Source organism: Lissotriton vulgaris, chromosome 4_1 (assembly GCF_964263255.1).
Source record: "Lissotriton vulgaris chromosome 4_1, aLisVul1.2, whole genome shotgun sequence".
Classification (NCBI taxonomy): domain Eukaryota; kingdom Metazoa; phylum Chordata; class Amphibia; order Caudata; family Salamandridae; genus Lissotriton; species Lissotriton vulgaris.
The window spans coordinates 220,363,606-220,390,758 of NC_141691.1; the positions used below are offsets into that span (position 1 = coordinate 220,363,606).

The window sequence follows — 27,153 nt, forward strand, 5'->3', positions numbered from 1 at the left end:
CCTCAGAATTTCGAACACTCTTCTACTCATCCTGCTGAAAAGACGCAAACAAAAAAACGCGGTCAGGTCCTTCGCCGGGAATGCGCCCAATATCTGGAAGTCTATTCCCCCTCACTTAGAACTATCCCATCTTTTGCGAAATTAAAAAATCAGCTCAAAGTCTTGTTCCTCGACCATTCCCTAATGAACCGATAGGAGCAGCCGGAACTCCGAAGCAGACACCTCGCACCGCTTCGACTCTGTGTACTCAAGACTTCTACCCCTGCCTTGCCCCCTACCCCATTCTCATCACTCCTCCCCGAAAGTGGAGCTCTGCTCATGACAGTAACTTTCATCTAAGACTTTCCGATACCTCAGTGCCTCATGGTTACACTACGAATTGTAACTCTATGTTCATTACATACACTATTAATGTATTGTGTGATTTTCTGCAATGCAACTGGTATAACGTGCCCGATACCCTTGGGTCAGGCCAGCACTATACAAAACTTCTTAAATATTTTTATTTTTTAAAAAGCAACTATGTTGGTCTTACTTTTTCCCCACAATTGAAGCAGTGCAACATCCGCGCTTCCTCTCCTCATGGAGGAAATAAAGGCACATTTTTCATATTTTGAAAGTGGCCCAAATATTTCACCTACTCCTATTTGTCAGATCAAGACTTGGAAATGGATCATTTACAATATACAAAGAACTGAGGTGGCCACTCCTTGTTCCCTCTGATTATGCACCTTTCAATAAACACTTTTCATCCTTTTCATGAAGAATAATTCAGCCAATTATTTTCTGAATTGCTTGATATTAATTGAAGCTGTCCATTTCATTGCAGGTTGTTCAAGATTTGATAATATCAGTCAATGTACAGCTCCTGTAATGTGCCCATATCATTTAAAACTAAATTTCTTTTGTTTGTTACAGGAAAGGATGTTTTTGAGGCCTTCTACAAAAAGGATTTAGCAAAGCGACTCTTGGTTGGGAAAAGTGCATCTGTAGATGCTGAAAAATCGATGCTTTCCAAGCTTAAACATGGTATGTAAACTTTTTCAGTGTTTTGCAATGGTAATTCTTTTCATGTGTTAACCTTCAATTTTAGATTGGGGTTCTTTGCCTTGTGAACCTTAGTTATGTTTTTATTCCCAACCTAGATCTATACTAACAAAATGTATGTTACCTCAGCTGATGTCCTTCACTATTTACGTTTTATTTTTGTTACAGTGTAATACTTGGCAAAGTCAAAGCAAGAACCCTCATTTCAGGCATTCATTTATTAAGTCAGCGAATGCCTGTACACATGTTCAATACGAATAGAGCTGTACAACATACTCTTACTGTTTGAGAGAGCAGCACTGAAGCCCTCTGGTCACACGAGGGAGAGCAATATTGGGCCCTTGGTTATATGCACTACCCTGTGTCCAGACTCTCCTAGTGCAAAAAAGAATAGACTTCAATATCTAAAAGGCTAGCAGTCAATTCAATGTATTAATTGATTTTGACCTCTACTGAGGTCAACAATAAGAATACTAACAGACGTACATTGATACATTTACGTAATGGCAATAAATGCAATTGATACTAAAACAATGGTAAAGATTTTTTAAATGTGTGTACATTATTACAAACTAATGTGGGGGAGAATAAATGAGAGCAATCCGATCATTCACTTTGTAAAAGTGTAAAGGATTTAAAAACTGCTGAACTACTACTTCTTTATTTGGACAGATCTATAACATGTGGACTAGATCTTGTTCCCCTCCTTTGCAAAGCTTACATATTCCAGCATCCTCAGTAGTTATCCCTATGTTTGGTATAGGAGTTCAAAAGGCAGGATCCCCAAGTGAAGCAAAATACAACATTGCACGCTGTGTGCAAGAGTAAATTTCAGATAATGCTGATAGATCTTCTATTCGAGAGAAGCAGAATAAGACCTATAATGAGATAGCTGTGCGCAATAAGTTGAATCTAGAATGAAACGAAGATGTGGTGTCATATTTTTAAAGACATATTTTTAGATGGGCCCGCGACCTGTACTGTGAGAGTGTAATTGTACATTTGAAGTGTGATAGAGCTACTTCAAGATTTTTGTTGAATGTAAATTTGCTCTAACCAACCTCAGAGGTTTCGAGCTTTAATAAAGCTCTTGCGGTATCTTTGTCTGCATAGAGCATATTATATGCCCACCTAATTGTATTGTCCAGGTCAATTGTATAAGTACTAGTCAGTGACAATTCTAATCGAAGGGCCTGGACTGCACCCAGAGCATGGACCACCTGCACTGAAACATATTTAGCTACAAATCTCCATGCCTTATGCATTAGGTGCTGTGAACATACGTGGTGGGCAGTTTAGTTTATTACATAACTTTAATTTTACAACTGTGTTACTGTCTTTTTACTGAATTGCTTATCTGCACTCTTAAGTAAAGGTCATTTGCCAAGGAAGCATGCTACTGCTTTCTTGCATTTTCAACTTGAACACTAAAACAGCTTACAGTAGCTTTTAACTCTTACCTTCTTGGTTCCATCAAAATGGTTCTAGTCACCATAGTCACTGTTCCTTACTCCGTTACATGCAAGCCTTAGCAGGAAACTTAAGTCCACTTTGAGCATTTATTTTAGCATTTTCTGTGGTAATCTTTCTGTCTAGCTGTAGATTCCTTACCTTTGAATTCCCAGGCGTTAGGCTTGATCCAGAAACTTTTGCTAAGTAATACTCCTTGTGTGTGCCCTCGGGTGGCTCCATTTGGCTACACATGATAGCCTCGGTTATGACGTCGCTGTTACCTATATAGGCGCCACCCAGGCACCTGGACGTCCGTTCTTTTCTTTCCGTACCAGTTAATCGCAGATCCTGGAAGAGCAACCCCTCTGTCGCTTTTTGACGTTTTTTTTCTCTACTTTTTGTCAAATTCCAAAGTTTTTTTATCTTAGAGTGTGAGGGATGTCTTTATGGAAAACAAGTTTTAAGCTGTGTGGTGTTGTTCCCCTCATGATGTGATTAAACAAAAAGGACTAGCTTAAGTTGACCAAAGTGTTACAGTACTCAAATTAGTTCTGTCACGGGTACCTTGTTGGTGTATTCATGAAGCCCTCACCCACCAACCTAGTTGGTGGCATGCTTCATCATCGGGCCCACCCAGTGACACCTAGTATGTCCCGGGTGTGCTACGACGCTTGATTACAGCGGAGCTGGTATATTGCTGAGAGTGCAGTGAGGTTGGGTGAGTTGTGATTTAAAACGGCTTGGTGGTGGTCCCAGTACCTGAGGGTAAATTAAATTTTAATAACTGGGCCGTCACCAGCGGTTAAAAGTAAGGCTACAGGACGCGTAAGGGTGGCGAGTTACTGCCCCCTGCGTCCTTCAGATGGTCGACATGTTTCAGCCAGTGCCTTAGAGTATTCTGGCTTTCCTCAGGACCGTTTTTTAAAAAGGTGTGGTGAAATAAAACAGACTTAGTGTTGTGGTACAGACTATGTGATACACACACTAAGAGGTTTTTCTATATATGAGAGGGGGATTCCCTTCTCATGCATACCTGTACAAACAAACATTAAGAACAAGGACAAAACATTTACAGAGAGAGTCAATTTAGACATATGGTCAACAATGCTTTGGTGGCCGGATCTATAGTGCGAGGTGAGAGGACTATAGTCAGCTAGGTGTGATGGTACTGGTGGTGCCATCAGAGTGAAAATACGCGACTAATTAGGAGCGTGGTGTGGCTAAAACACGGAAATCACACTGAAAGGAGTTGACTTAGTGTGGCAGGGCGCAAGAAAATTTTTCTTACGCTTTGGGTTATTAGCCAAGGCTTCCTGGAGGGAAGTGGTAAGGGGATGACCCTATGGGAAAAAAAGAGATAGGCTGTAGGGGTTAGGGACCTGTGAGGAAAGAAGCGCTTACCCAATTTGTTGTATGGAGGCTTGTCAGGTTTGTCATACTCAGTCTTTCTGGTCAGTGCCTCCCTTGTACCTGTTGTCCCGCCGTCGTCCTCCGGTAGAATGAGCCTGTCGGTGTGTGGGCTTTTTATACTATGGTTAACAAGGTAATGATGAGCACATGTGGGAATAGTAAGTGTGGAAAGACTAACCCTTTGTGTTGTTGCTGCTCATGCTCGTGGTTTGCGCACTAGTCTCTCGTGCATGCTCAGTATGTCAGCGCGATTGCTATGTTATTGCTCATGCTCGTGGTTTGCACACTAGTTTCTCACACATGCTCAGTATGAATGCGTGATTATAATGTTACTGCTCATGCAGGTGATTTGTACTCTAGTCTTTTGCATTTGCTCAGTATGATGGCGCGATTGCAATCTGTGTCATAAAGTATTTAGGTACTTGTAGCAACAAAAATATGCCGCCGTTGGTACGGGGAAAGGGGCAACACCCGTGTAAGGTGTGGCGTGGTCTTATCTACGCAGGCGCGAAGGGATCAGCGTTGGCTATGTGTGCGCTAATATTGGGGAAACATGCCTGTGGGACGCGCCGTGTCCCAGAGTGTTTCGGCCCGTTAATCACTGCTTAATGCGCATGCGCTGTTAGGCGCTGCGCGCTAAAGTTGACATGGCAATATTAAGGGGGTTAAAGCGTGTGCCCATGATTATGGCAGCCTAGTGGTACACACAGGGTGGAGCATGATCTATGTCTATGTACAGAGGGACTATAGCACGGGGGACAGACCACTGTACACAGACGAGGTGATTGTAACTAGTGTAGGTGACTGAATTCCACGGTATGGCGTCGTTGAGGCCATTAGTTTGGGTGGATAGGCGATATATCCAACGTTGTTTCTTGCTGAGTAATTTCTTCTCATTATCAACTGCCAGTTCCGGTAGTTGTTCGATGATGGTCCAGGTCAGATCATTGGGAGTGTGTCCCTGGGTGATGAAGTGACTGGTCAGTTTACTAATGTTCTTCTTGCACCTGATTGTGCTCCTGTGTTCTGTGACTGGTTCTTATTTTGTGGGCTGTCATTCCGATGTATCGGAGGCCGCAGCTGCAGGTAAGTAAGTAGATCACGTTACATGAATTACAGTTTGTGTGGCTGCGTTGAGTCCACACTTTGTCTGGTTCTAGTATCAATGTTTTCGTATGGCTGGTAAGATGGCACACGCTACAGTCATTGCATGGATAATGTCCAGAGATTTTAATCAGGCCCCACGCATTCAGGATAGTGTTGAGTTCTCTATTGGTCAGGGGTCCCCTCATGATGTCAGTCATCGACCCCCACCTCGTCTCTCTGGTGTTTCGAGCGCGACCAAAACTTAGTCATGCTTGAACTGTCAGGCAATGGCTCCGGAGGCCTTAATGGAGCGGGCGACGAAGCTCCTCGCGGCACGGAAGTCAACACCATTGAGGGAGACACCACAGAGGTCCTGGTCGAAGAAGAGGAGGTCGCGGGACCACTCCCAGAGCCCTAAGTCCTCTTCGTCCCACTCAAGGTCTTCGGAACACTCTGGGAAGAGGCAGAAGAAAATGAAGTGCAAGCGGACTTGATCTTCACATCGGCTGTCGTCCGTCGAGAGAGGTAAGGAGCACCAACACTCTAGACACAGTTCCGCAGAGCTCGAGCCTGGGTCAACTTCGCGCCTCCCTCCTTTTCCAAGAGCCGTAGCAACCCCCGCTCAAGTAAGTTTTACGAGTCATGCACCACGCATTTGAGTGGGCCAACCCCGCTGGTGAGCCCTTTGGCCCTTTGGAGTCAAAAGCGGCCCCATCGGATTAAACACCATCAGCTCCGGGCACGGCGCAGATGGGGCCTTGTTGATCTGATCCCGGTTGATGCCAGTCGTGCCAACGCGACCTCCTCCCGACGTCGGACCCGGGGTGCCCACCAGCACTGCACACCTGATCGTACTGATTTGACGTTCTGTGGCCAAAGACTCCAAACAATCTCGAGCGATTTGAAAAGTGACATAAATTGGACTAACCGCCAGAATCTGTCTACTACAGCATTGTATTCACTACGAGTGTATGCTACGCAAAATTGATTTATTTCTTTGCCCGATTTCTACGCCATAATTGAAGGTGCTGGTGCCGTCACGAATTCCAAACTGACGTGCTTTTGATTCGAAAAAGGGTCATCAATTGTATATACCACTATTTTGTCCTGATGATGGTCTTAAGAAAATTCGAAAAAAGACCGAAACGTCTACTTGTTTAGTCCAATTCTGCATATTTTGTCTCATGTTAGCTTTTGATTTTCTTCTGATTTTTAGTTGAAATCAACTAATTACTGTGACTCAGCAGTCTGGACTTAATTTTTGGATATGTCAAAGGAAAAGCAACCAACACCTTGAATATCCATATTATATCTATGTATGTACCCTACCCTATGTCAATGTTCACTTTTTTGTACAGAAATTCATTTTCTTTGCCTTGAACTTAAATAATAATTTTCAGACAAACAGAAATCCTGGTTTCATGTTTTATTAATCATTCATTGTATATATGATGTTAGTGTGGTAACATCCTGTGTTCCTTTTTTAGGAACTTCCTTCTTTTGAATTAAATAGAACAGCCACTGATTAATCTCAGGTTTAGGTACTTTGATTGCCCTTAAACAAGTCCTAACAGTGCTGAAAATTTACATAACAAACAAAACCCCTTGCTGGCCATTCTCTATTATAACACCAGCAGTGCCAGCACCATCCTCGTTTTAGAGGACACGTAGTCTGAACGACGTCGCACGGCGTGGACTAAACTCAGGGGTTCTGTGTTGTCGCCTGAGCACTTTGAAAATGTGCTAGGCTCAGAGGAATGGGATGGGTTTATGGACCCGCTGGAACACCAGGAAGACTCTGCAGAGCAGTTGAACTGGTATGGTGAACTTGTGGAAGCCTCTGGACCGGATACTTCTCCAGATACTGGTAAGCTCTCTACACCTGCAGTAGCTATGGAGGAGGGGGCAACCTATGCCATGGTGGTTAAACGGGCAGTTGTAGTCCTTGGATTAGAACTACCCTCAGTCTGACTTCGGTCAGGACTAATCACCTGACCGAAGTACTTCAACCTGGGGCTTCCACTTTTGAACCCTTTTGCCATTTAAGGAGGCACTTACAGACGTCCTTCTAGGCATGCGAAGAGTCCCAGGCCGTGCTCTCCCAAGCAGTCAAGGATGGGAGAGATGCAGCAAAATTCACCATTCGGTGTGGCCTAGAGACTACATCACTCCCTGGCTTACTCTGCAAGGCCACAGTACCCCAGTTGGTGGGAGAATTCATCATCTCCTCCTCCACTGAAGATCCATAACATCGGACAAGTGGGTCTTGCAGATCATCCAGGAGGGTTATTCTCTGCTTTTCCTTTCTTTTCCGCCTCTCATTCTGCCTAATCAGGAACGGCTGACGGAGGATCATCTGAATTTGCTCCAAGAGGAAGTTACAGCTCTCTTGGCCAAGGTAGCTATAGAAAGGGTCCTGGTTGCAGGAATTGGTTGTTATTCTTGCGTCTTTGATTCTGTATTAGAACAAAGGGTTAAGGCCCATTTTAGATCTTTAGACCGTCAATCTCTACCTCAAGAAGGAGAAGTTCAAAATGCTCACTCTATTTCAGATCTGGTCTGTTCTGGGCAAAGAGGACTAGATGGTAACCTTGGACCTGCAGGATGTCTTTTCTCCCCATCCTGCCGGCCACAGGTGTTACTTGCTGTTCAAGGTAGGCCGCAAGCGCTTTCAGTTTACCGTGCTTCCCTTCTGCCTTACCAGTGCCCCTTGGGTGTTCACCAAGGTGAAGGTGGTCGCAGTTCATCTGCGCAGTTTAGAGGTGTCAGTCTTCCCCTACCTCGACGACTGGCTGTTAAAGGCGTCTTTGCCCCAGGCTGTCATCTCCCACCCACCTTCAGACTATGGCTGACCTCCTGCATTCGCTGGAGTTCTCTATAAACGTGTCGAAGTTACACCTGACTACTACTCAGACGCTCCTTTCATCAGAGCTGTTCTGGACACAGTGCAGTTTCGGGCCTATCCTCCTGTCTATTGAGTCCAGGATATTCTGGTTATGATTCCGATGTTTCAGCCTCTAACCTGGATTTCGGTGAGACGTACTCTGAAGCTGTTGGTCCTTATGTTCTCCTGCATCCTGTCGGAGAAAGCATGCCAGGTGGCGTATGCAGCCTCTGCAGTGGGACCTGGAGTTCCAGTGGGTACAGCATTGGGGAAATCTCACCAACATGGTCCAGATCTCGGAAGAAACTGCAATTGATCTGCAGTGGTGGTTGGCGAACCGCGATTGGGTCAACGGCAGACCCCTCTTCCTTCCCCAACCAAAGCTATCAGTAGTGACAGATGTGTCACTTCTGGGATGGGGCGTCCATCTGGGAGAGGTGGAGATCATGTGACACTGGTCTCCAGCGGAGCCGGGGCACATACATTTGTTAGAACTCAGAGCAATTCAAATGGCATTGAAGGCATATCTTCCCTTTGTCAAGATGAAGCTAGTGCAGGTATTTACGGACACCACCACCCTCACGTGGTACTGCCACAGCAGGGCGGGGTGGGGTCGTGGGCCCCTTGTCGAGAGGCCCTGCTTCTCTGGATATGGATGAAATAGCAGGGCATAACCCTGATGGTTCTACACCTGGCAGGTTCTCTGAAAGCCAGAGTGAACGAACTCAGCCGATCACGAGTGGCGTCTCCAGCCAGAGGTGGCGCAAGATCTCTTTCAACATTGGGCAGAACCTTGTTCGCCTCCGAAAAGAACTTGCAATGTCTACAATATTGCGCACTGGAATTTCCAATGCAGCTATCGCTCAGCGCAAGTGGAGCTCAGGCCTGCTGTACACATTTACTCGCATACCACACCTGCCCAGGGTTCAGAAGAAGATAAGGAGCAACCGAGCCAAAGTCATTCTTGTGGCTCCGAACTGGGCGAGGAGAGTCTGGTATCCAGAGCTTCTGAAATTAAGCATAAATCCTCCTATCATGCTGCCCCTTCTGGAGGGTCTCTGTTGCAGCAACAGAGAAGGGTCCTCCACCCGAACCGGTCAACTCTGTGCCTCCATGCTTGGAGATTGAGCTGCAGCAGTTGATGGCTTTTAACCTTCCTCCCGAAGTTTGTAATATTATTCTGGCAGCCAGTCGGCCGTCGGTGTTTGACTGCCCTTGGCAGAAATTTGTATTAAAATGTGTAATATACTGTACAGAAAGGTCTATTGACCCTTTTTCTGCTTCTCTTTCTACTGTCCTGTTATTCATTCTAATCTTTGCCCAGCAGGGCTCTGCTTTGGGAACTTGTAAGGGTAATGTCTCTGCTCTGTCTGCCTTTTTGTGGCTGCCAGACCAACCCTCTTTTCAAGTTTCCTACTGTACATAGATTTCTGAAAGGGCTAGCTCATTTGTTCCCACTCACGCCCTTTGTTATGACACGTGGGATCATAATTTGGTCCTCATCTACCTAATGTGTGCTCCCTTTGAGCCTTTTCATAGTTCCCCCTCCGGCTGTTGACCATCCGAACAGCCTTTTTAGTGGCGATTATATCGGCCCGTAGGGTTAGTGAATTGCAGGCGTTACCTTGTTCGCCTCCCTATTTAATGTCCTTTCCGGACAAAGTGGTGCTTCACACCTGGGCTTCCTTTTTGCAAAAAATTGTGACCTCATTCCATCAGAGTCAGTCCATCAGGTTGCACACCTTCTTTGCTCTCCTGCTTCCCTCTAAGGAAGAGGAGCGTCTCCACCGTCTGGATCCAAAAAGAGCACAAAGTCCCGGGTGGACTACCAACACTTTGTTGGGTACGTCTTAACAAAGAAGGGAAGGGTAGTGCAGAAAAGGTCCATTTCTCACTGAGTCATTATCTGCATTAAAATTTTCAATGCCCTGGCTAGGAAGTCGCCCCTGAGAGATTAAGGGTCCCATTCCACTAGGGAAAAGGCTGCGACTACGGCCTTGGCTCGGGGTGTCCCAGTCCAAGAGATCTGTCAGGTAGCAAAGTGAGCATTGTTAAACACGTTTACAAATCACTATTGCCTGGACGGTCAGGTCTGGAGAGATGGGCATTTTGCCCGCTCGGTGCTGCAAGAATTTCTAGTTTAAGATATTGGGCCTCAGCCCACCGCCAGGATGGTATGTCGTGGGTATCTAATTCAGAAACAAGGTATCTGCAGCTAGAAGTCTCTATGAGTAGAATAAGTTACCTTTGGTAAAGCATCATCTTAAGTATGGCGGTTATCACACATCACCACCCAAGTCTGGGCGACAGCCCCTCTTCTCCAGTAGTGTATGCAGAAGAATTTATCTTGACCAGGTTGATGAATCAAGGTGTCAGTCAAGACTTACTCTCAAATGCAGCCCCCTAGAGAATGTCGACATATTCAGGGTCATGGTCCCAATGCACTTCCTTTCCAGGCCTTGTACGAGTACTGTGCAGTGTTTCGGTTCAAGACTGCACTACAGCACCGAAGAGACCCATTGGGCATGAACAGTTGACTGATGAAATGCAGAATCTTTTAAGCCAGCAAGATATCCTCGAGGCAGAAGCAGCATGGCACTTGGTGATCCCAGTACACCAGCCCATGCTCATTCCACAAATAATGTCTCAAATTGGCTGTAGAGGGAAGGAGACCAAAGGAACACCTTCAAAGTCGATGCAAGTGGGGTTGAAGAAAAAATCCCCTCCAAGGGTGGCCAACAGTACTGCCCCGGCACTGGGCGCCATCAAGAAGACCCACACAGACAGACTCCATAGTGCTGAGGCAGAGCACTTGTCCCAAGGGAGCCTTACATCCAGCCCCAAGTATTATAAGTCATGTGGTGCACTGCCAGCTATGGTTGACAGAGACAAGACCTCTGAGCTGCGCAGGCCACCCAGGAAGGCACCCCTTGACTCCTAAACAGGCTCACATTAACCCTTATTCAGTGTCAAGGCTGTTGAGGAAACAACATTCGAAGCCCCCCATTCAGCCTTTGACGGCAGACGTTTTGAGTTGCCTATCCTCAAAAGAATTACTGAGGAACAGGATGCAAGGCAAAATGCTTTTCAGCCATTCGACACCGGGGGGTTTTCTGCAAGACTCCAGGACAAAATTCTTGCTGCTGTGACCTTCGGAGAGTAGAAGTACTTAAATTCCTGCTATGAGAAGGACCCTGATCCTTGGAAAGACCTGCATATGGGCCACCTTACTGAATGACATGCATGAGTCCTGTTAAGGAATCTACCTTGTAGTCATCAGGTTGCCACAGCCCAGCTACTCAGGAGGAAGTAAGTACTTATTTGTTGCGTTGCTGCATGATCTGTCTGGTGACTCAGTAGACTAATGTTTCCACTCTGGGAATTTGCATTTAACGTTATGGTTATATATTCAAATGCCATTTAGAGTACACTCTCTGCCTGCTATACTTCCTAGGTTGACAAAATGAGTACAATTGAGCTGGCTAGAAATACCCATCAGTTAATCAATGCCAAGATGTCCCTTTTGGTGATTTAAAGCTTTAGCAATATTTGTTAGGTTGTGTTGCTGGCGCAAAAGTGAGTTTTGTCATCAGTATGCTGTGTAGAACATTGTCATCGCTTATGCTACCCTACATAGGACCAGAGATGAAAATGTAGTCCAAGATAATGGAACTTGTTGGACGAGAGGATCTATGTCAAAGAAAATTGCTGTCTACAAAGGGCAAATTTAGTTTGCATTTAGATCAAGTAAAGTTTCCTCCTGCAGGTTAGTTTTGCCTAGAAACAAATGTATGCATATGAGGTTTCTGATGGATACTTCTAACTGAAGATTCCTCACCCTTAAAATATCCCTAGGTTTTATTCTGCATCCGGAAGATTTCAAAACATTATTGCCTTTCTGGGCTGGTAGGTGATGTTGTCCTGCTCTGTGCTGACTTAATTTGTTCTGCCCCAGAAGTGACAAATGAAGCATCAAATAAGTGCCACCTCTGCACGTTGATGGCTGTTCTTTTCTTTTCGCGGATCTGGAGCTCATTCCCACTTTTTACTCATCAGTTGATGAGCTTTTTCTACATATTTTCTTGAAAATCGGTGAGGAAGGGAATAGGTCTTCCCCTTTCGGACTTGACTCCAAGTCCTCCTCGGAGTGTGCTGTCATGAATCAGAAGAAGATTTGTGATGTACAGCTTTGCTTCATGTTCTCAGAACACCGTTAGAAAGGATGCAAGCCCCACTGAAAGTTGAAGCATGGACCCATTCCTGGGGCTGTTCCCATGACTAGTTCTTCTTGTGGTTCATATATCTTTAATGACACTAGGTTGCGTATCTTTGGAACCCTCTGATGAGCCACGGGCCCAAAGTATTCACAGAGGCCTCAAGTTGGGCTACAACCTGTGGATCCATTCTTGGCAGAATCTGTGCCTCCTGAACCAGTTTTGGGTTCTGCACTGCCTTTTCCTTGTCAAAAATCCATGCCGGTACCTTCGACATCAATGGCACTGAAGGGCACTGTCAATTGTTCTGTTAGACTCCAAGCATATTATTCTCGGCCTCAACTGAGGTCAGACCTCAAATCTGGCTTGACACACAGATTGCCTGTACACTAAGATTCTGACAGGGCAATGCCTCTGCTGCAGAGCCGTCTCCCAGCTTTCTAATAACTTTTCAGATCTGGCTCTGACCAGAGAGAAACAGCATTTGGAGATAACAATGGTGATGTTACCCCCACTCTAGAATGTTGGCAACTAGTATTTGGGTTTTCAAGAGACCAGTGGGTTGAAAGCACATCCCTTGATTCTAAGCAGGTTCCACATAGCCAGCCGTTTCCTATGCCAGGTATAGATCTCCCCCTACCTGGCTTGAAACTCGCTGATTTCCTATTCCCTGTGTTGTCCTATTGTCCGTTGTCAACTTGAACAGAAGTGGGCTTTAGTCTAAATCAATACACATAGCACTTTGACCATTTAGAACTCTTTCCAGAAAGGGACGGTTTGGCGGAAACCACACCTCCACTGGTTGTTACCATGAGGTATCTTGCTCATATTTTGGGTATCTATTTTTAGTTATGATTCACTGGACCCAGAAGCAAAATATACATATACTTGTAGTTGCTTAATAAGATAATAACTCAAAGGACAGAGCAAATACCTTGGTAGTGATTAGATACTCTCCACATAATGGACTGGGCCTAAAAAACACGCACTCTTTCGCACTTGCACTCTGGCACTCGCTCTCACTCTGGCCCTCACTCTCACTCTGGCCCTCACTCTCACTCTGGCCCTCACTCTCACTCTGGCACTCACTCTCACTCTGGCACTCACTCTCACTCTGGCACTCACTCTCACTCTGGCACTCACTCTCACTCTGGCACTCACTCTCACTCTGGCAATCACTCTCACTCTGGCACTCACTCTCACTCTGGCACTCACTCTCACTCTGGCACTCTCTCTCACTCGCATTCTCTCTCTCACTCGCACTCTGTCTCGCACTCTGTCTCCCACTCGCACTCTGTCTCCCACTCGCACTCTGTCTCTCACTCGCACTCTGTCTCTCACTCGCACTCTGTCTCTCACTCGCACTCTGTCTCTCACTCGCACTCTGTCTCTCACTCGCACTCTGTCTCTCACTCGCACTCTGTCTCTCACTCGCACTCTGTCTCTCACTCGCACTCTGTCTCTCACTCGCACTCTGTCTCTCACTCGCACTCTGTCTCTCACTCGCACTCTGTCTCTCACTCGCACTCTGTCTCTCACTCGCACTCTGTCTCTCACTCGCACTCTGTCTCGCACTCTCACTCTGTCTCGCACTCTCACTCTGTCTCGCACTCTCACTCTGTCTCGCACTCTGTCTCTCACACGCACTCTGTCTCTCACACGCACTCTGTCTCGCACTCTGTCTCTCACACGCACTCTGTCTCGCACTCTGTCTCTCACACGCACTCTGTCTCTCACACGCACTCTGTCTCTCACACGCACTCTGTCTCTCACACGCACTCTGTCTCTCACACGCACTCTGTCTCTCACACGCACTCTGTCTCTCACACACACTCTGTCTCTCACACACACTCTGTCTCTCACACACACTCTCAATCACACTCACACATACTCTCAATCACACTCACACATACTCTCAATCACACTCACTGCACTCTCACAACACATACTCTCTTACACACATTCTGTCTCTTACATCGAGGAGAGTTCCTCAGTTGCTGTCCCTCTACACGCCTTCAGTATAATAGAACATAGTCTGCTTAAGTCTGCATTTTAAAAATCTAACATGGGCAGTGCCCATGTGCATTCCGAACTAAGAGACTGGAAAGATTTTCTACAAAGAAAAATAACTTGCAAACGTCAGAGCCCAGCACTAGATGGCAGGAGTCTGCAGAGAATGTAGATCTACAGTACTACATGCTATGAACAGTTGCTTACAAGGTAAGTAACATTTTCCTTCTGGATCCCATCCGGAAAGGTGCATAATAAGAAAGCTGCAGGAACCTACATATCTATCAGAAAGAGCACTACCAAAGGTAAGCAACCTGTTCTTTTGCACTATTCATCATCACAAATCCTTGCAAGTTAAATATTGAAAACAAGGGCTAGACAATTGTATGTAAATCTCCAAAATGTATAGTTTTTCATTGACCTGTGACTTTGATGTCAAAAGAAAATAATCCCCACTGTTGTTGTTCCTAATAGAATGTGGAGCTGCTTTCACCAGCAAGCTTGAAGGGATGTTTAAAGACATGGAACTCTCTAAAGACATAATGGTGCAGTTTAAACAGGTAATATGACCAAGGTATGGTTGTACGGTGACTTGGGGGTAGACATTTATTCTCAAAAGAAGTTAACATTCAAATGTTGTGCTAGACTTTTCTCAGTTTTAAAAAACACAGTTCCGAACATTACTGGAAGAGTTCATAGAGTGAGACATGCATGCTTCTCCCGTCACAAAAAGAACATCTATGTGGAGACAATTGCCAAAGCTATAACTCTAAAAAGACATCTAGCTGCAAATTCCTCAACTTTTGAATTCTTCCCAGGCGTCAGACTGGATTCAGAATTTTTTTCCAGCAGTACCTCTGCATGCAAGGGGACTGCTTCGTACGGTTCAGTGATGACATTGACTCTTATTATGACGTCAGTGGAGCCATGATAAGTCCCCTCCGGCGAGTGGATGTCAGTTTCTTCTTTTCCGTGCTGTTACGTGGATCCAAAGAAGTGCATCTCTTGCCCTTTTTCAGCCTGCTGTGACGATATTTGTCTGAAACGAAGGGTGAACAACACCACAACGACGAAGAGTGCAACGTCTGCCAACAGTTTTAAACCAAAGACACTGCAGGAGTGACGATTGACGAGGACTTGGTTGGTCAACTGAGCCATTCCAGCGACCGTTCTGATGGGCGTCGCTCTCCGTCCAGTAAACAGCAGAAGGGATCCAAGTCCCATCCACGTCCCACTGTAAGCTTAGTCATAAGCGATCGAAGTCGCTGCCTTACAAGGCTTCTTCGACTCATGACGTGGTTTCAAGTGGCAATTTATGCTCTCCTGCTCAGGACTCTGTGCAAGAATCGATCCTGTGCTTCTATGCCTTTCCTGGATCCGGGGCGACTCTGGTCCAGATGGAATAGTATGATTCACTTCATATCATATTTTAGTCTTCACCTACCCCTGGAGCACCTCGGGCCCCAATGAGGTGATGGGTGCACTGACTGCGTCCTTGTCGACCTATTTATCATCAGCTGCAGTTAGGCCCTTAGGCATAGAGATGCCGGTGCACAGCCCTTTCGGGTTCACACCTGTGGTGCAGATGGACTCAGGAGCAACTTCGGTTGTTCCTCCAGGATAAGTTTCGATGGCGCCAGGAGTCTCCAAACCGGAGTCTGTGCACAACCCTGCTGAGTCTTGCGACGTCAACATCCCGTCGACTGTTTGTCGTCGTCCGACACTTCAACTTTTTTCATCCCAAGGTAGATACGGAGCTGTGTCTGCATCTATCAACATCGTTTACACAGCCGATAATTCTTGTTCTGTGGGGCTTCACATGAACAGTTTGTGGAAGGAAATAAAGGAGGTTATTTTTGTGCACCCAGTGCCTACAGATCTTCCTATGATGGGTAGCTGTATTTCTGAGTGAGACGAAGCAAGCGGTTAAGAATTATCCCCAGCTTCTTGCCTTCTATCTCTACTTGGCCTTGCCTCAGAAGCCAGCTCCTACTTTTCAGATTTGTTAAAAAGGATGGCTGATGTTCTACATTTGACTCTCCTTCGGTGAAGAAGAGTCATTGAGTTCTTCATCCGGGTCAGTCAGGATTGAGCCAGTGCTACTCTTTTGTGAGGCAATATGAAATGTTACTGGGTGCATGGGCTAGAACTGATATGTGTCCGCCTGTGGACCGTACTATTCCTCACAAGCACCACCCTGCTCTCGATGATCCTGCTTTCCTTCTTCATCAACCGACACACCACAGTTTTTTAGTTCAGGAGGCTGCAGCTCCCCACGATATGGATAGTCTTCCTCATACTCCGATTGACAAAGATTCCCGAAAGCAAGACTCTTGCGAAAACATATGGTTTGAGGCATATGAGCTGCAGATTGTACACTTAGCATTAGATCGCCACCTGGTGTTGGGATGATTGATTGTTTTTGTCGTCTTGGAAGAAGTCTTTTGTAGTCACGAGATAGGTGACTCCTCCCTTGGACGATAGTGTGCATGGGTATCGACTCCATCCTTAGATTGCTTTTTCCGCCACTGGGTTCGGATGAAACTTTTCCGCTCCGGTTTGAAATCTACTTTTCAAGTACTTCGACGCGTAAAAACTTTTTCAAACTTCACCAAACTACTTTCGATATCGACAAACGTCTTCTCGACTCCATCAGCTCGATTCCGGTCGTCGATGTGGGCCGTTGGGCCTGTCCACGCCGTGAGGCCTACACCTCATGGAAAGGACACCGTTCAAAAGATGCCCCATGTGTGGAGCAAAGTTTCCAAACAATGACCATCACGAGGTCTGTAACCTGTGCTTATCGCCAGAACACGACGAATCCATCTGTACAGCCTGTGCGAACCAAGAAGTCCATTCGAGATCGGAGGGCCCGTTGACACGACATGTAGAGATTGGCTCCAGAACCGGTGGGTATCTTCGATGAAGAAGTTCCGCTCGTTCCCGAAGAAGATTCAGATGATCTCCAAATCGTATCCGAGGCAGACGACTCGGATGACTCCATACCATCGGGTCAGCGTGTGAGTACTACTGCCCCTGCCCCATACCCACCACCCAAATCGAAGGCAAAGGTCAACACTCTGCCTCCGGGACCCAGTCGTGACCGAAAAAACACTTCTAAAGTCCCGCCATCGATCCCGGCTCCGAAGAAAATAATTTGCAGCTCCGAAACTGTCGGCTTCTAGAGACAAAACTATGAAGCCAGCGTCGGATGCCTCGAGGCCGACAAGACCAGCTTCCACTCCGAAGCCATTATCTTCGGTACCGAAACCTACAAGGCATGATTCCGATGCGCTCAAGCCCTCGAAACAGCCTGCAACTCCAAAAACAATACCTTCGGTACCGAAATCTATGCCAAAGGACACAGAGGAAGACTTTTTATTAGGTACGTTTGAATAATCACAAAGGTCTGTTCAAATTCTTCCTATGATTAAAGGGGTCATCAAACATGCTCCAGAAGTATTTAAAGATCCTGTACATGCTAGGATTCTGAACCATAGAATTGAGAAAAAGTACAGGCCTGCTCCTGGGGATCCTGCCTACATTAAAGGACAGCTACCCTTAGATTCCCTAGTCGTGTCAAATGCTAGAAAAAGAGCAAACTCACAGACATCAGATGAAGCACCACCCCCTGATAAAGAATCTAAGGTAATAGATGCTTCAGGCAAAAGGATAGCTGAACAAGCTACCAATACAAGGCGTATTGCTAACACACACGCCATCCTTGCAAGATATGACAGGGCTCACTATGATCAGTTAGAGACATTACTACAACATCTACCTGACCAATATAAGGCGCAAGCAAACAACCTTATACACGAAGGCAAGTTAATTTCAAATGTCTCAATCAAGTGCACACTTGATGTAGCAGACACTGCATCTAGAGCTGTAAACACTAGTGTCCTACTTAGACGTCATGCGTGGCTACGCATTTCAGGATTGAAGCAGGAAGTGCAAACTACCATCCTAAATCAGCCACTCAACCAACATCAATTGTTTGGACCAGAGGTAGACACAGCACTTGAGAAAATGAAGAAAGATACTGATACAGCCAAATCTATGGAAGCTTTGCAATCCACACAAGCTAGAGGCTCCTTTCGTCGCTCCTTCTATAGAGGAGGCTCCAAACAGGCTGGAGCAGCCAATACATCTTCCATTAAATCCAATACACAGACATCCTCCAGTAAAGGATATTTAAGAGGAGGCTATAGAGGCAACAACAATAAAGGAAGAGTTAGTGGTAACAACAATAATCGAACCTTTTCCACCACAAAACAGTGACTTCCCTCTGCTCCCCCAACATCACTCCACTCCTGTGGGGGGCAGACTAACACAGTTCCTACCTGTCTGGAATTCCATCACAACAGACAAGTGGATAAGACAAATTATCTAGTATGGCTACTGCCTCGAACTTACAGCTACCCCTCCACACATACCACCCAGGCAGCGTCCAATGTCTGCAGAACATCTTATACTGCTCAAACAAGAAGACCCATCACTTCTTCAAAAGGACGCAATAGAAATAGTTCCTTAACAACATCAAGGAACAGGGGTTTATTCGCTGTATTTTCTAATACCCAAAAATAACGGGACACTGAGACCAATTCTCGACCTCAGGCCTCTCAATCAATATTTACACTCAGATCATTTTCGTATGATCACTTTACAACAAGTACTCCCATTGCTGCAACAAGGCGACTTCCTTACAACACTAGATCTAAAGGACGCCTACTTCCACATTACCATACATCCTTCTCACAGGAAGTATCTGAGGTTTGTACTGGAAGTACAACATTATCAATTCAAAGTCGTTCCATTCGGGGTAAAAACTCCACCAAGAGTGTTCACAAAGTGCCTAGCAGTAGTAGCAGCACATCTCAGAAGACAACAGATACATGTCTTCCCATATCTAGACGATTGGCACATAAAAGCCAAGTCGTTCAATCGGTGTTTCCAACACGCAAATCAGACAATTCAAACATTGCGCGACTTAGGGTTCACAATTTATTTATTTGTAATTTTTGTAGAGCGCGAACAAATGCCCATGGGCGTCTCAGCACTATAGACTTAGTGCGTGACTCTAGGGAGGATGACAGAGCCAGTCCATTGTTAGTTCATGCTGTGGATTACTGGTCAAACATCTAGTGGAGAAGTGTGGCTGAGGGGTTAGAGGCGGCAGACCCAGAAGCTGAGATCGGCCCTGGACCAGAGTTCAATTCCCCACCTCGGTGGGTCTTGGGTTAAAAAAATTCCACGGACTCTAATTCTCACTCCGGTGCCTTCTTGACTCACGGGTTCACACTCTGCGACTCTGGGCAATAGCTTGCTTAATCTCCACAACGGCCCCTCGTGGCGGGATGCCTGGCTTTCACCTTGTGGATACCCTGCCGGGGTTATCTCACAGGGGAATACCAGGACAGGTTCCCTAAGCAAGCGCTTAGATACTGACCTCGGTCAGTGATTTGCGCTATATAAATACATGTACATTTACATTTACATTTTACATCTAGGTCTTTAACTTTTTACGGAATAGTAGAAGAGATTGAGTTGACCTGATCGACATTGGAACAGTATTCCAAAGTCTGGCTGCAGTGACCGTGAACCGTCTGTCCCCCCAGGAGACTGTCTTTGTATGTGGTACCACCAGTTGATGCAGTGTCGTGGATCTCAATTGTCTGGTAGGACAATAGACTGTAAGCTGATCTCTGAGAAACTATGGACCTTGTTTATGTAAGGCTTTGAATGCCAGGCAGAGAGTCTTAAATTTAATACGATATTTAATCGTCAACCAGTGGTAATTCCGAATTGTTTGGGCAATAGGTTTAGAATTTGGGGGTCCCGGAGAGCAGTCTTGCCGCGGCATTTTGTATAGATTGCATTTTGTTTACAACCCGAGTTTGTGCATTGGCAAAAAGGCCGTTGCAATAATCTAAAGAGGATAATACCAGTGTACTAACCAATGTTTTTCCGGCACTATCGGGAAGGAACGGTATTATTTTTCGTATGAGTTTTAGCTTATGGAATGCAGTTGAAGCTATTTGATTGGCATGGGCAGGGGCGGGGGTTGGCAGGGCTCCAAAAGATGACTGCCACCAGACGGAGGACCAGCCAGGGGAGAGTTTTCCAAAGATGACAACCTCCGTCTTCTCGGAGTTGAGTTTTAGGCAGTTGGAGGCCATCCAGCCTCCAACTGCCAGCATGCCCTCTTGAAAGCGTTCCGCCACCTCTTCTTTATCGTTATTAATGGCGAGCACCAACTGGGTGTCGTCGGCGTAAGAGGTAAGGCTCATCCCATATGCTTTGATGACTCTTACTAGGTTCGACACATAGATGTTAAAAAGTGTCGGACTAAGGGATGAGCCTTGAGGGACCCCACAGGGTAGGGACAGCTCAGCCGACTGGAATGGTCCCAAGGTGACAGCCTGTGTTCTTCCGGATAAGAAGGAGGCAAGCAAGTTCTTGGCTACCAATTGGATGCCCATTTTTTCGACACGGTCAATCAGAATGGAATGATCGACCGTGTCGAAAGCCGCGGATAAATCCAGCAGAACAAGCACCGCTTTTCCTCCCTGGTCTCTGATGACTCTAATGTCCTCAGTGGCTTTGATAAGGGCCGTCGCAATCAACTACACCAAGTCGCACCTACAGCCCTCTCATGTACATCAATATTTAGGGGCTACAATAAACACGTCTACAGCTCTAGCGTATCCCAGTCCAGCAAGGATACAGAGGATTCAAGCCTTAGTCACAAAGTTTCAACATCAACACACTCTCCCAGCCAGAGTGTTCATGAGACTAATAGGCATGATGGCATCTTGCATCTTTATTGTACCATATGCAAGACGGCAAATGCGTCCGTTACAGGAATGTCTAGCATAACAGTGCAATCCGGCTCAAGGACAACTAACAGACCTGGTGTTGGTAGACAGCCGCAAACATCGCTCTCTGCAGTGGCGGAACACCAAAAACTTGACAAAAGGGCGGCCGTTCCTCAAACCTGTTCCACAAATAATACTTACAGCAGACGTATCCCTCACAGGATGGGGAGCCCATCTCCTACATCATACAACTCAAGGGCAATGGACCATTCAACAAAGATCGTTCCATATCAACCACCTAGAGCTGCTAGCAATATTCTTCGCGTTCAAAACATTCGAAATACAAGTACAAAACAAAGCTGTCTTAATCCGGACGTACAATATGACAGCCATGTACTATATACAAAAACAGGGGGGGGGGGGGGACACACACTCTCTACAGTTGTCCCAGCTTGCACAGAACATTTGGAGATGAGCCATTCCACAAAACCTACATCTGCTAGCAGAACACCTTTCGGGAGTTCACAATCCGATAGCAGATCTGTTGTCGACTACATCCGCAAGTTCTTCTACCGTTTTTTCACAAGTGGGGTCATCCAGACATAGATCTGTTCGCCACACACGAAAACGCAAAATGCCCAACCTTCGTCGCCAGGTTTCCACACCCGCTGTCCAGGGGCAATGCGATATGGATGAAATGATCAGGCAGATTTGTGCACGCTTTTCCGCCAATACCACTAATACCGCACAAGCTACGACAACAGTCGCTCAAACTGATTTTAGTAGCTCCCACATGGGCACGCCAACCGTGGTATGCAACACTGCTAGAACTATCCCTAGTTCCACACCAAAAACTACATCTGACACCATCCCTGCTAATGCAGAACCATGGAGACATCCAGACCCAAGCCAACTGAATCTGGCGATCTGGCTCCTGAGGTCTTAGAGTTTGGTTATCTTAACCTACCACCAGACTGTATGAATATCATTAAAGAAGCCAGAAGACCTACTACTAGGGCTTGCTAAGCTGCTAAATGGAAAAGATTTGCCATTTACTGCAACAATAACCAAATTGATCCCCTAGATGCTTCTATCCAAAATATCATTTGCTACGTCCTACATTGACAAAGGTGTAACTTGGCATATTCATCTATACGCCTAGATGTGGCAGCAATTGCAGCATATTTACAAAATAGACTACATCTGTCTTTATTTAGATTGCCTGCTATTAAAGCATTTATGGATGGATTAAAAAGAATCATTCCTCCCAGGTTACTACCTTCTCCAGTGTGGAACCTAAACATTGTTCTTACAAGGCTCATGGGACCACCTTTTGAACCTCTACACAAATGTGAACTGCAATTCCTCACATTGAAAACTGCTTTTCTAGTAGCTATTACCTCTCTTAGGAGAGTTAGTGAGATTCAAGCTTTCACTATACAAGAACCATTTTTACAGTTATACCGTAATAAAGTGGTTCTCAGAACAAATCCGAAACTCCTTCCAAAAGTCATTACTCCATTTCATTTAAACCAATTTGTAGAGTTCCGGTGTTTTTCCAAAACCCAGACTCTGTAGCAGAAAGAACTCTACACACACTAAACGTTAAGAGCTCTTCTCTATTATATAGATATGACCAAATCCTTTCGCAAAACAAAGCAATTGTTTGTAGCTTTCTCGCCACCACATAAGGGTAACCCCATCTCTAAAGCTGGATTTGCAAGGTGGATTGTAAAATGTATTCAAATATGCTATCATAAAGCAAAACGTACATTAACAGTTCCTCCTAGAGCGCACACCACACGCAAACTAGGAGCCTCTATGGCTGCTTTCTTAGGGAACATTCCCCTAGAAGACATCTGCAAGGCAGCAACATGGTCTACAACACACACCTTCACTAAACACTACTGTATTGATGTGCAAGCCAAGCAGCAAGCTGCAGTAGGCCAAGCTGTTCTTAAAACTCTCTTTCAAACAACTGCAACAGATACAGGCGACCACCGCTTGGGGAGACACTGCTGCACAATCTATGCTAAGTGTACAATCTGCAGCTCATATGCCTTGAACGAAAAATGCTACTTACCAGTATGCATCTGTTCTTGGCATGTAGAGCCGCAGAGTTGTACACGCCCTCCCGCTTCCCCGGGACCTGTATCTGTTCCAGTTTCATCTTAATTAGATATACACATGAACATCCCTTCTTTATTTCTACTAACTCCATCATTTCCCATCATGGCGAAAAACAATCTAAGGATGGAGCCAATGCCCATGCGCACTATCGTCCAAGGGAGGAGTCGTGACTACGAAAGACTTCTTCCAAGACGACAACAACATGCAATCATCCGAGCCCAACACCAGGTGGCGGTCTAATGCTAAGTGTACAACTCTGCAGCTCTACATGCCAAGAACAGATGCATACTGGTAAGTAGCATTTCCCTCATCTTCTACCAGTGCTGCGTATCTTCCATTAACCTAACTAGCATCCTTGGATGTTTTTCTCATGCTTTGTAATACTCCTCATAGCCATTGTTTCCGGAGGCTAATAGGAGCGAACTGAGTCAATTGATTTTGGATTGGCATCAAGCTGCTAGGTTAATCCTTGGGTGTGGAATAGACACCACTGGTGTCGTCTGTGGTGTTATGCCGGCAAGCTGTACTTCTTTCTACTGGATTTTCAGAGGCAGTCAAGTCAGCTTTAATTGACATGCCGTTTGATGGCATGTATTCTTTTGGTGCCCATGCAGATGCCGCTTTGCCTAGGTTTAAGGACAGTCTGGGTGGCTCAGACCCTTAGCCCCGTTTCCCTTCTTTCAACTTTTGCTGTATTTTAAGGGAGATGTTCCTTTGCAGAAGGCTCCTCTTGGTTTGTAATGTGGCTCAAAATGCAATCTGGTATGCTGTTTGCAGTGTAATGTCACTAGATGTGGTGTTCCTGCCTTTGCAGGCCTTATTTCTTAGAGTATTTTTGCTGTTGATGACCGGTTGTTTTTCTTTGAGGCCCTGCATGGGTTTGTTCCTACCTGGAGGTAGATTTTTTGGTTCTCTTCTGAGGAGATCCTCACTCAAGAGATTTCTCATGTGAAATTGATTACCTGTATACCTGCTTGTAGAAGCATTTTCAGTAGACTTCTTGCCTTTTCTGTAATGGTACACAGCTTTTAGTTACCTCCTTTTGGGGTGTTTTTACCTCTGCTTGTTTCGGGGGTGTATTCTTCAGTTGTTGCAAATTGCGACATATTTAGTTTTGTCGTTTTTTTTCCTGCAGGTTCTCCATGCTACTACCGTAGGGTAAATGGTGTATCCATCTATGTGGATTCTTGGTGTCTCTTACACCTAAGTTGTTAGTTTAATTTTCATAGTTTTCTTCTACTAGAAATATCTTTTCAATTGTTCTTCCTTGGAGAGCATGTTGCCCTCATCACTCTTAAGTTGGGAAGTGCTGCCAATTACTGTTTTTTGAGGAGGTAGGTTTTTCCCCTTCTTCTTTGAGTAATCCTTATCTGATTTACTGACAGTCTAAAGCCACTCAGTCGTGTGAAGGAAGAACTCTTTTTAGTCCCTCCCTTCAGTGTTTTGTTATGATATCCTGTTTGGGAGCTTCAACTCATTTGTATTTGGGAGTGCATATTTCTATTATTTACAGGCAGGTTTTCTGGTGGTACATATCTGAAACAACAGTTAGTTATAGAGTCCTTACCTTAGAATATCCCCCCAGGCATCAGACTGGCTCTGGAAAGTTTGTTGTCAGCAGAACCCCTGCGCATCGGTTGGTGGTGTCGGTCAACTCCGCGTCCGTCGTCGTAGTCGCTGGGATGACGTTGAGGAAGTTAGACGCCTCCCTCGTGCGCTGACGCCAGTTTTCTTTTTCCGTGCCAGCAAGTGTAGATTCGGAGAGAGCGGTACCCCCAGTCACTTTTTTGACTAGGTTTTTCCGACTATTTGTCAACTTGGTTTTGTGAGTCTTCATCGACTCCTGGTGCATTAGGGATGCCTGGTTTCAAGCCCAGCGGTTCTGGTACCCGATTGACATCGGTAACTAATCCACACCGCGTGTGCCTCTACTGCCCGAAGCTTGACCACGACCCCAAGTTGAGCTCCGACTGCCGAACCATGGCCCCGAAGTCATTGCGGGACCGATCGCAGAGCCATCACCACCACTCGTCGTCTTAGCACGGGGTCAGGTAAGTCAAAGCACAAGAAGAAGTCGAAGAAGCATTGTTGCTCTTAAACGTACCCTCGGCAGACTTGACGCAGGGTGCAGGTAGTGCGGCTCCATGTGCGGAGCCTTCTGGGTCGACTCTGGCCTGCCCAGCTTCGTAAATTTTATGAAGAGATGCATGCCATCTTTGGGCAGCCCGACTCCGCCTTGGTGCCGCGCGGACTCGGTTTGGGGCCCTAGGCCTTCGACTCCAGCGGCTTCGGCCTCAGCGCTGCAGGGCCCCCTTGGACTCAGTCTGGATCCGGATTGTCGCCGGTCGACCTAGTTACACCTCCACTGGTGCCGATTCCACCGGCACCACGTTCGCAGCTGACGCCGGCTAAACTCCTGAGAGAGGTGCTTCAGCCAGCAGCAAGCTCTTCAGAGCCCCTGCTGCTGTTCAGTGAAGCCCTAACGGACCTCCTTTTGGGCACCTGGTCCAGGCCTAACAATGGGGCTCCTGTGAATAGGATGGTTGCCAGACGCCCCTTTCCTTTCCCAACACCCGACCCCCGAGAGCTTGGTGGCCCAAGCTTCTACGTCCAAAGACGCCTTCCCTACAGCTCCACCTGATTGGGAATCCAACAAGCTGGATAAACTTGGGAAGATGTTTTCATCCTCCAGCTTGGGACTGCGGTCGGCAAACACTGTATGTCTGTTGGGCCATTATTGCCACTCTGTGTGGGATATGGTGGCGCAAGTGCTGCCTAATTGCCCGGAGGATACCCTGGCCGTGCTCTCGCATGCAGTCGCCGAGGGGAGAGACGCAGTGACGTTTACCATCCGCTGTGGGCTGGATACCGCCAACGCACAGTCGCCGAGGGGAGAGACGCAGTGAAGTTTACCATCCGCTGTGGACTGGATAGCGCCAACGCACTTGGCAGGACGATTGCCATGCCAGTAGACCTTCGGCGCTACACCTGGTTGCGTTAGTCTGGTTTTTCCGGGGATGTCCAATCCACAGTTATGGACATGCCCTTTGATGGCTGTCATCTTTTCGGCACCAAGGCAGACAACGCGCTGGAGTGCTTTAAGGAGTCTCGGCGACTGCAGGTCCTTGGGCCTCTCCACCACCGGCCCTGCGCAGTCTGCCTTTCGCCCCTTTCATGATACTGAAGGGGTGCCCCGCTACATCCTGTCCAGAGCCACCGGCCGGCGCAGGCTGTTCAGCCCCAGCGCGGCAGGGAATGTGGGAAGCACCGGCATGGTTTTGGGGGCCAGCGAGCGGGCTAGTCCCCCTCTGCATCAGCCTCCAAACCCCTCCTAGTCCGACCATCCAGGGCCACTAAACGCCAGTGGGCAGCAGGATCAGCCATCAAGTCTCCCACTGGCGTACCATCACATCGTACAAGTGGTTTCTGCAGATAGTCCGAAGGGGCTGCTCCCTCCCCTTCGAGACTATCCCTCCCTCCATGTCACCTCATTACCATTGTATGTCGGAGGATCACCTGGCCCTTCTCCAATAGGAAGTTTCGCCCTTCTTGGTCATCGAATACGTTCCTGACCCAGAAGTAGGTTGTGGTTGCTATTCCCACTACTTTCTGGACAAAGGCCTGCGTCCTATCTTGGATCTCAGGAACGTCAACCGCTTGCTCCGGAAGGAGAAGTTCTACATGTTGATGCTCGCTCAGGTCTGTTCTGCCCTTGACATTGGAGACTGGTTGGTAGCGTTGGACTTGCAGGGCGCTTATTTTCACATCCCCGTCCTGCCGGCCCACTGGCGTTACCTGCGGTTCACGGTAGGCCACGAGCTCTTTGTTTACCGTGCTCCCCTTTGGCCTTACCAGGGCTCCTCGGGTGTTCACGAAAATGATGGCGGTAGTCGCAGCTCATCTGCGCAGATCAGGGGTTCCAATCTTCCCCTATCTCGACAATTGGTTGTTGATGGCGGACTCGCCCCAGGCAGTCGTCTACCACCTCCAGAGCAGTTCTGGACACAACGCAGTTTCGGGTTTATCCTCCCGAAGAGCGAGCCCGGGACATTCGGGCTATGATTCCGATCTTTCAGCCTCTATCCCGGCTTTCGGTCAGGAT

General features: G+C 46.6%; 1 protein-coding gene across 1 annotated transcript in view; it reads left to right on the plus strand.

Annotated features, from left to right (window-relative positions):
* CUL4B (cullin 4B) overlaps positions 1 to 27,153 on the plus strand; it is a 938,104-nt gene that overhangs the window by 588,493 nt on the left and 322,458 nt on the right. Inside the window, exons 14-15 of the mRNA XM_086918515.1 lie at positions 919 to 1,029; positions 14,578 to 14,663. Coding sequence (XP_086774641.1) covers positions 919 to 1,029; positions 14,578 to 14,663 — 197 coding nt within the window. The remainder of the gene's footprint in view (positions 1 to 918; positions 1,030 to 14,577; positions 14,664 to 27,153) is intronic.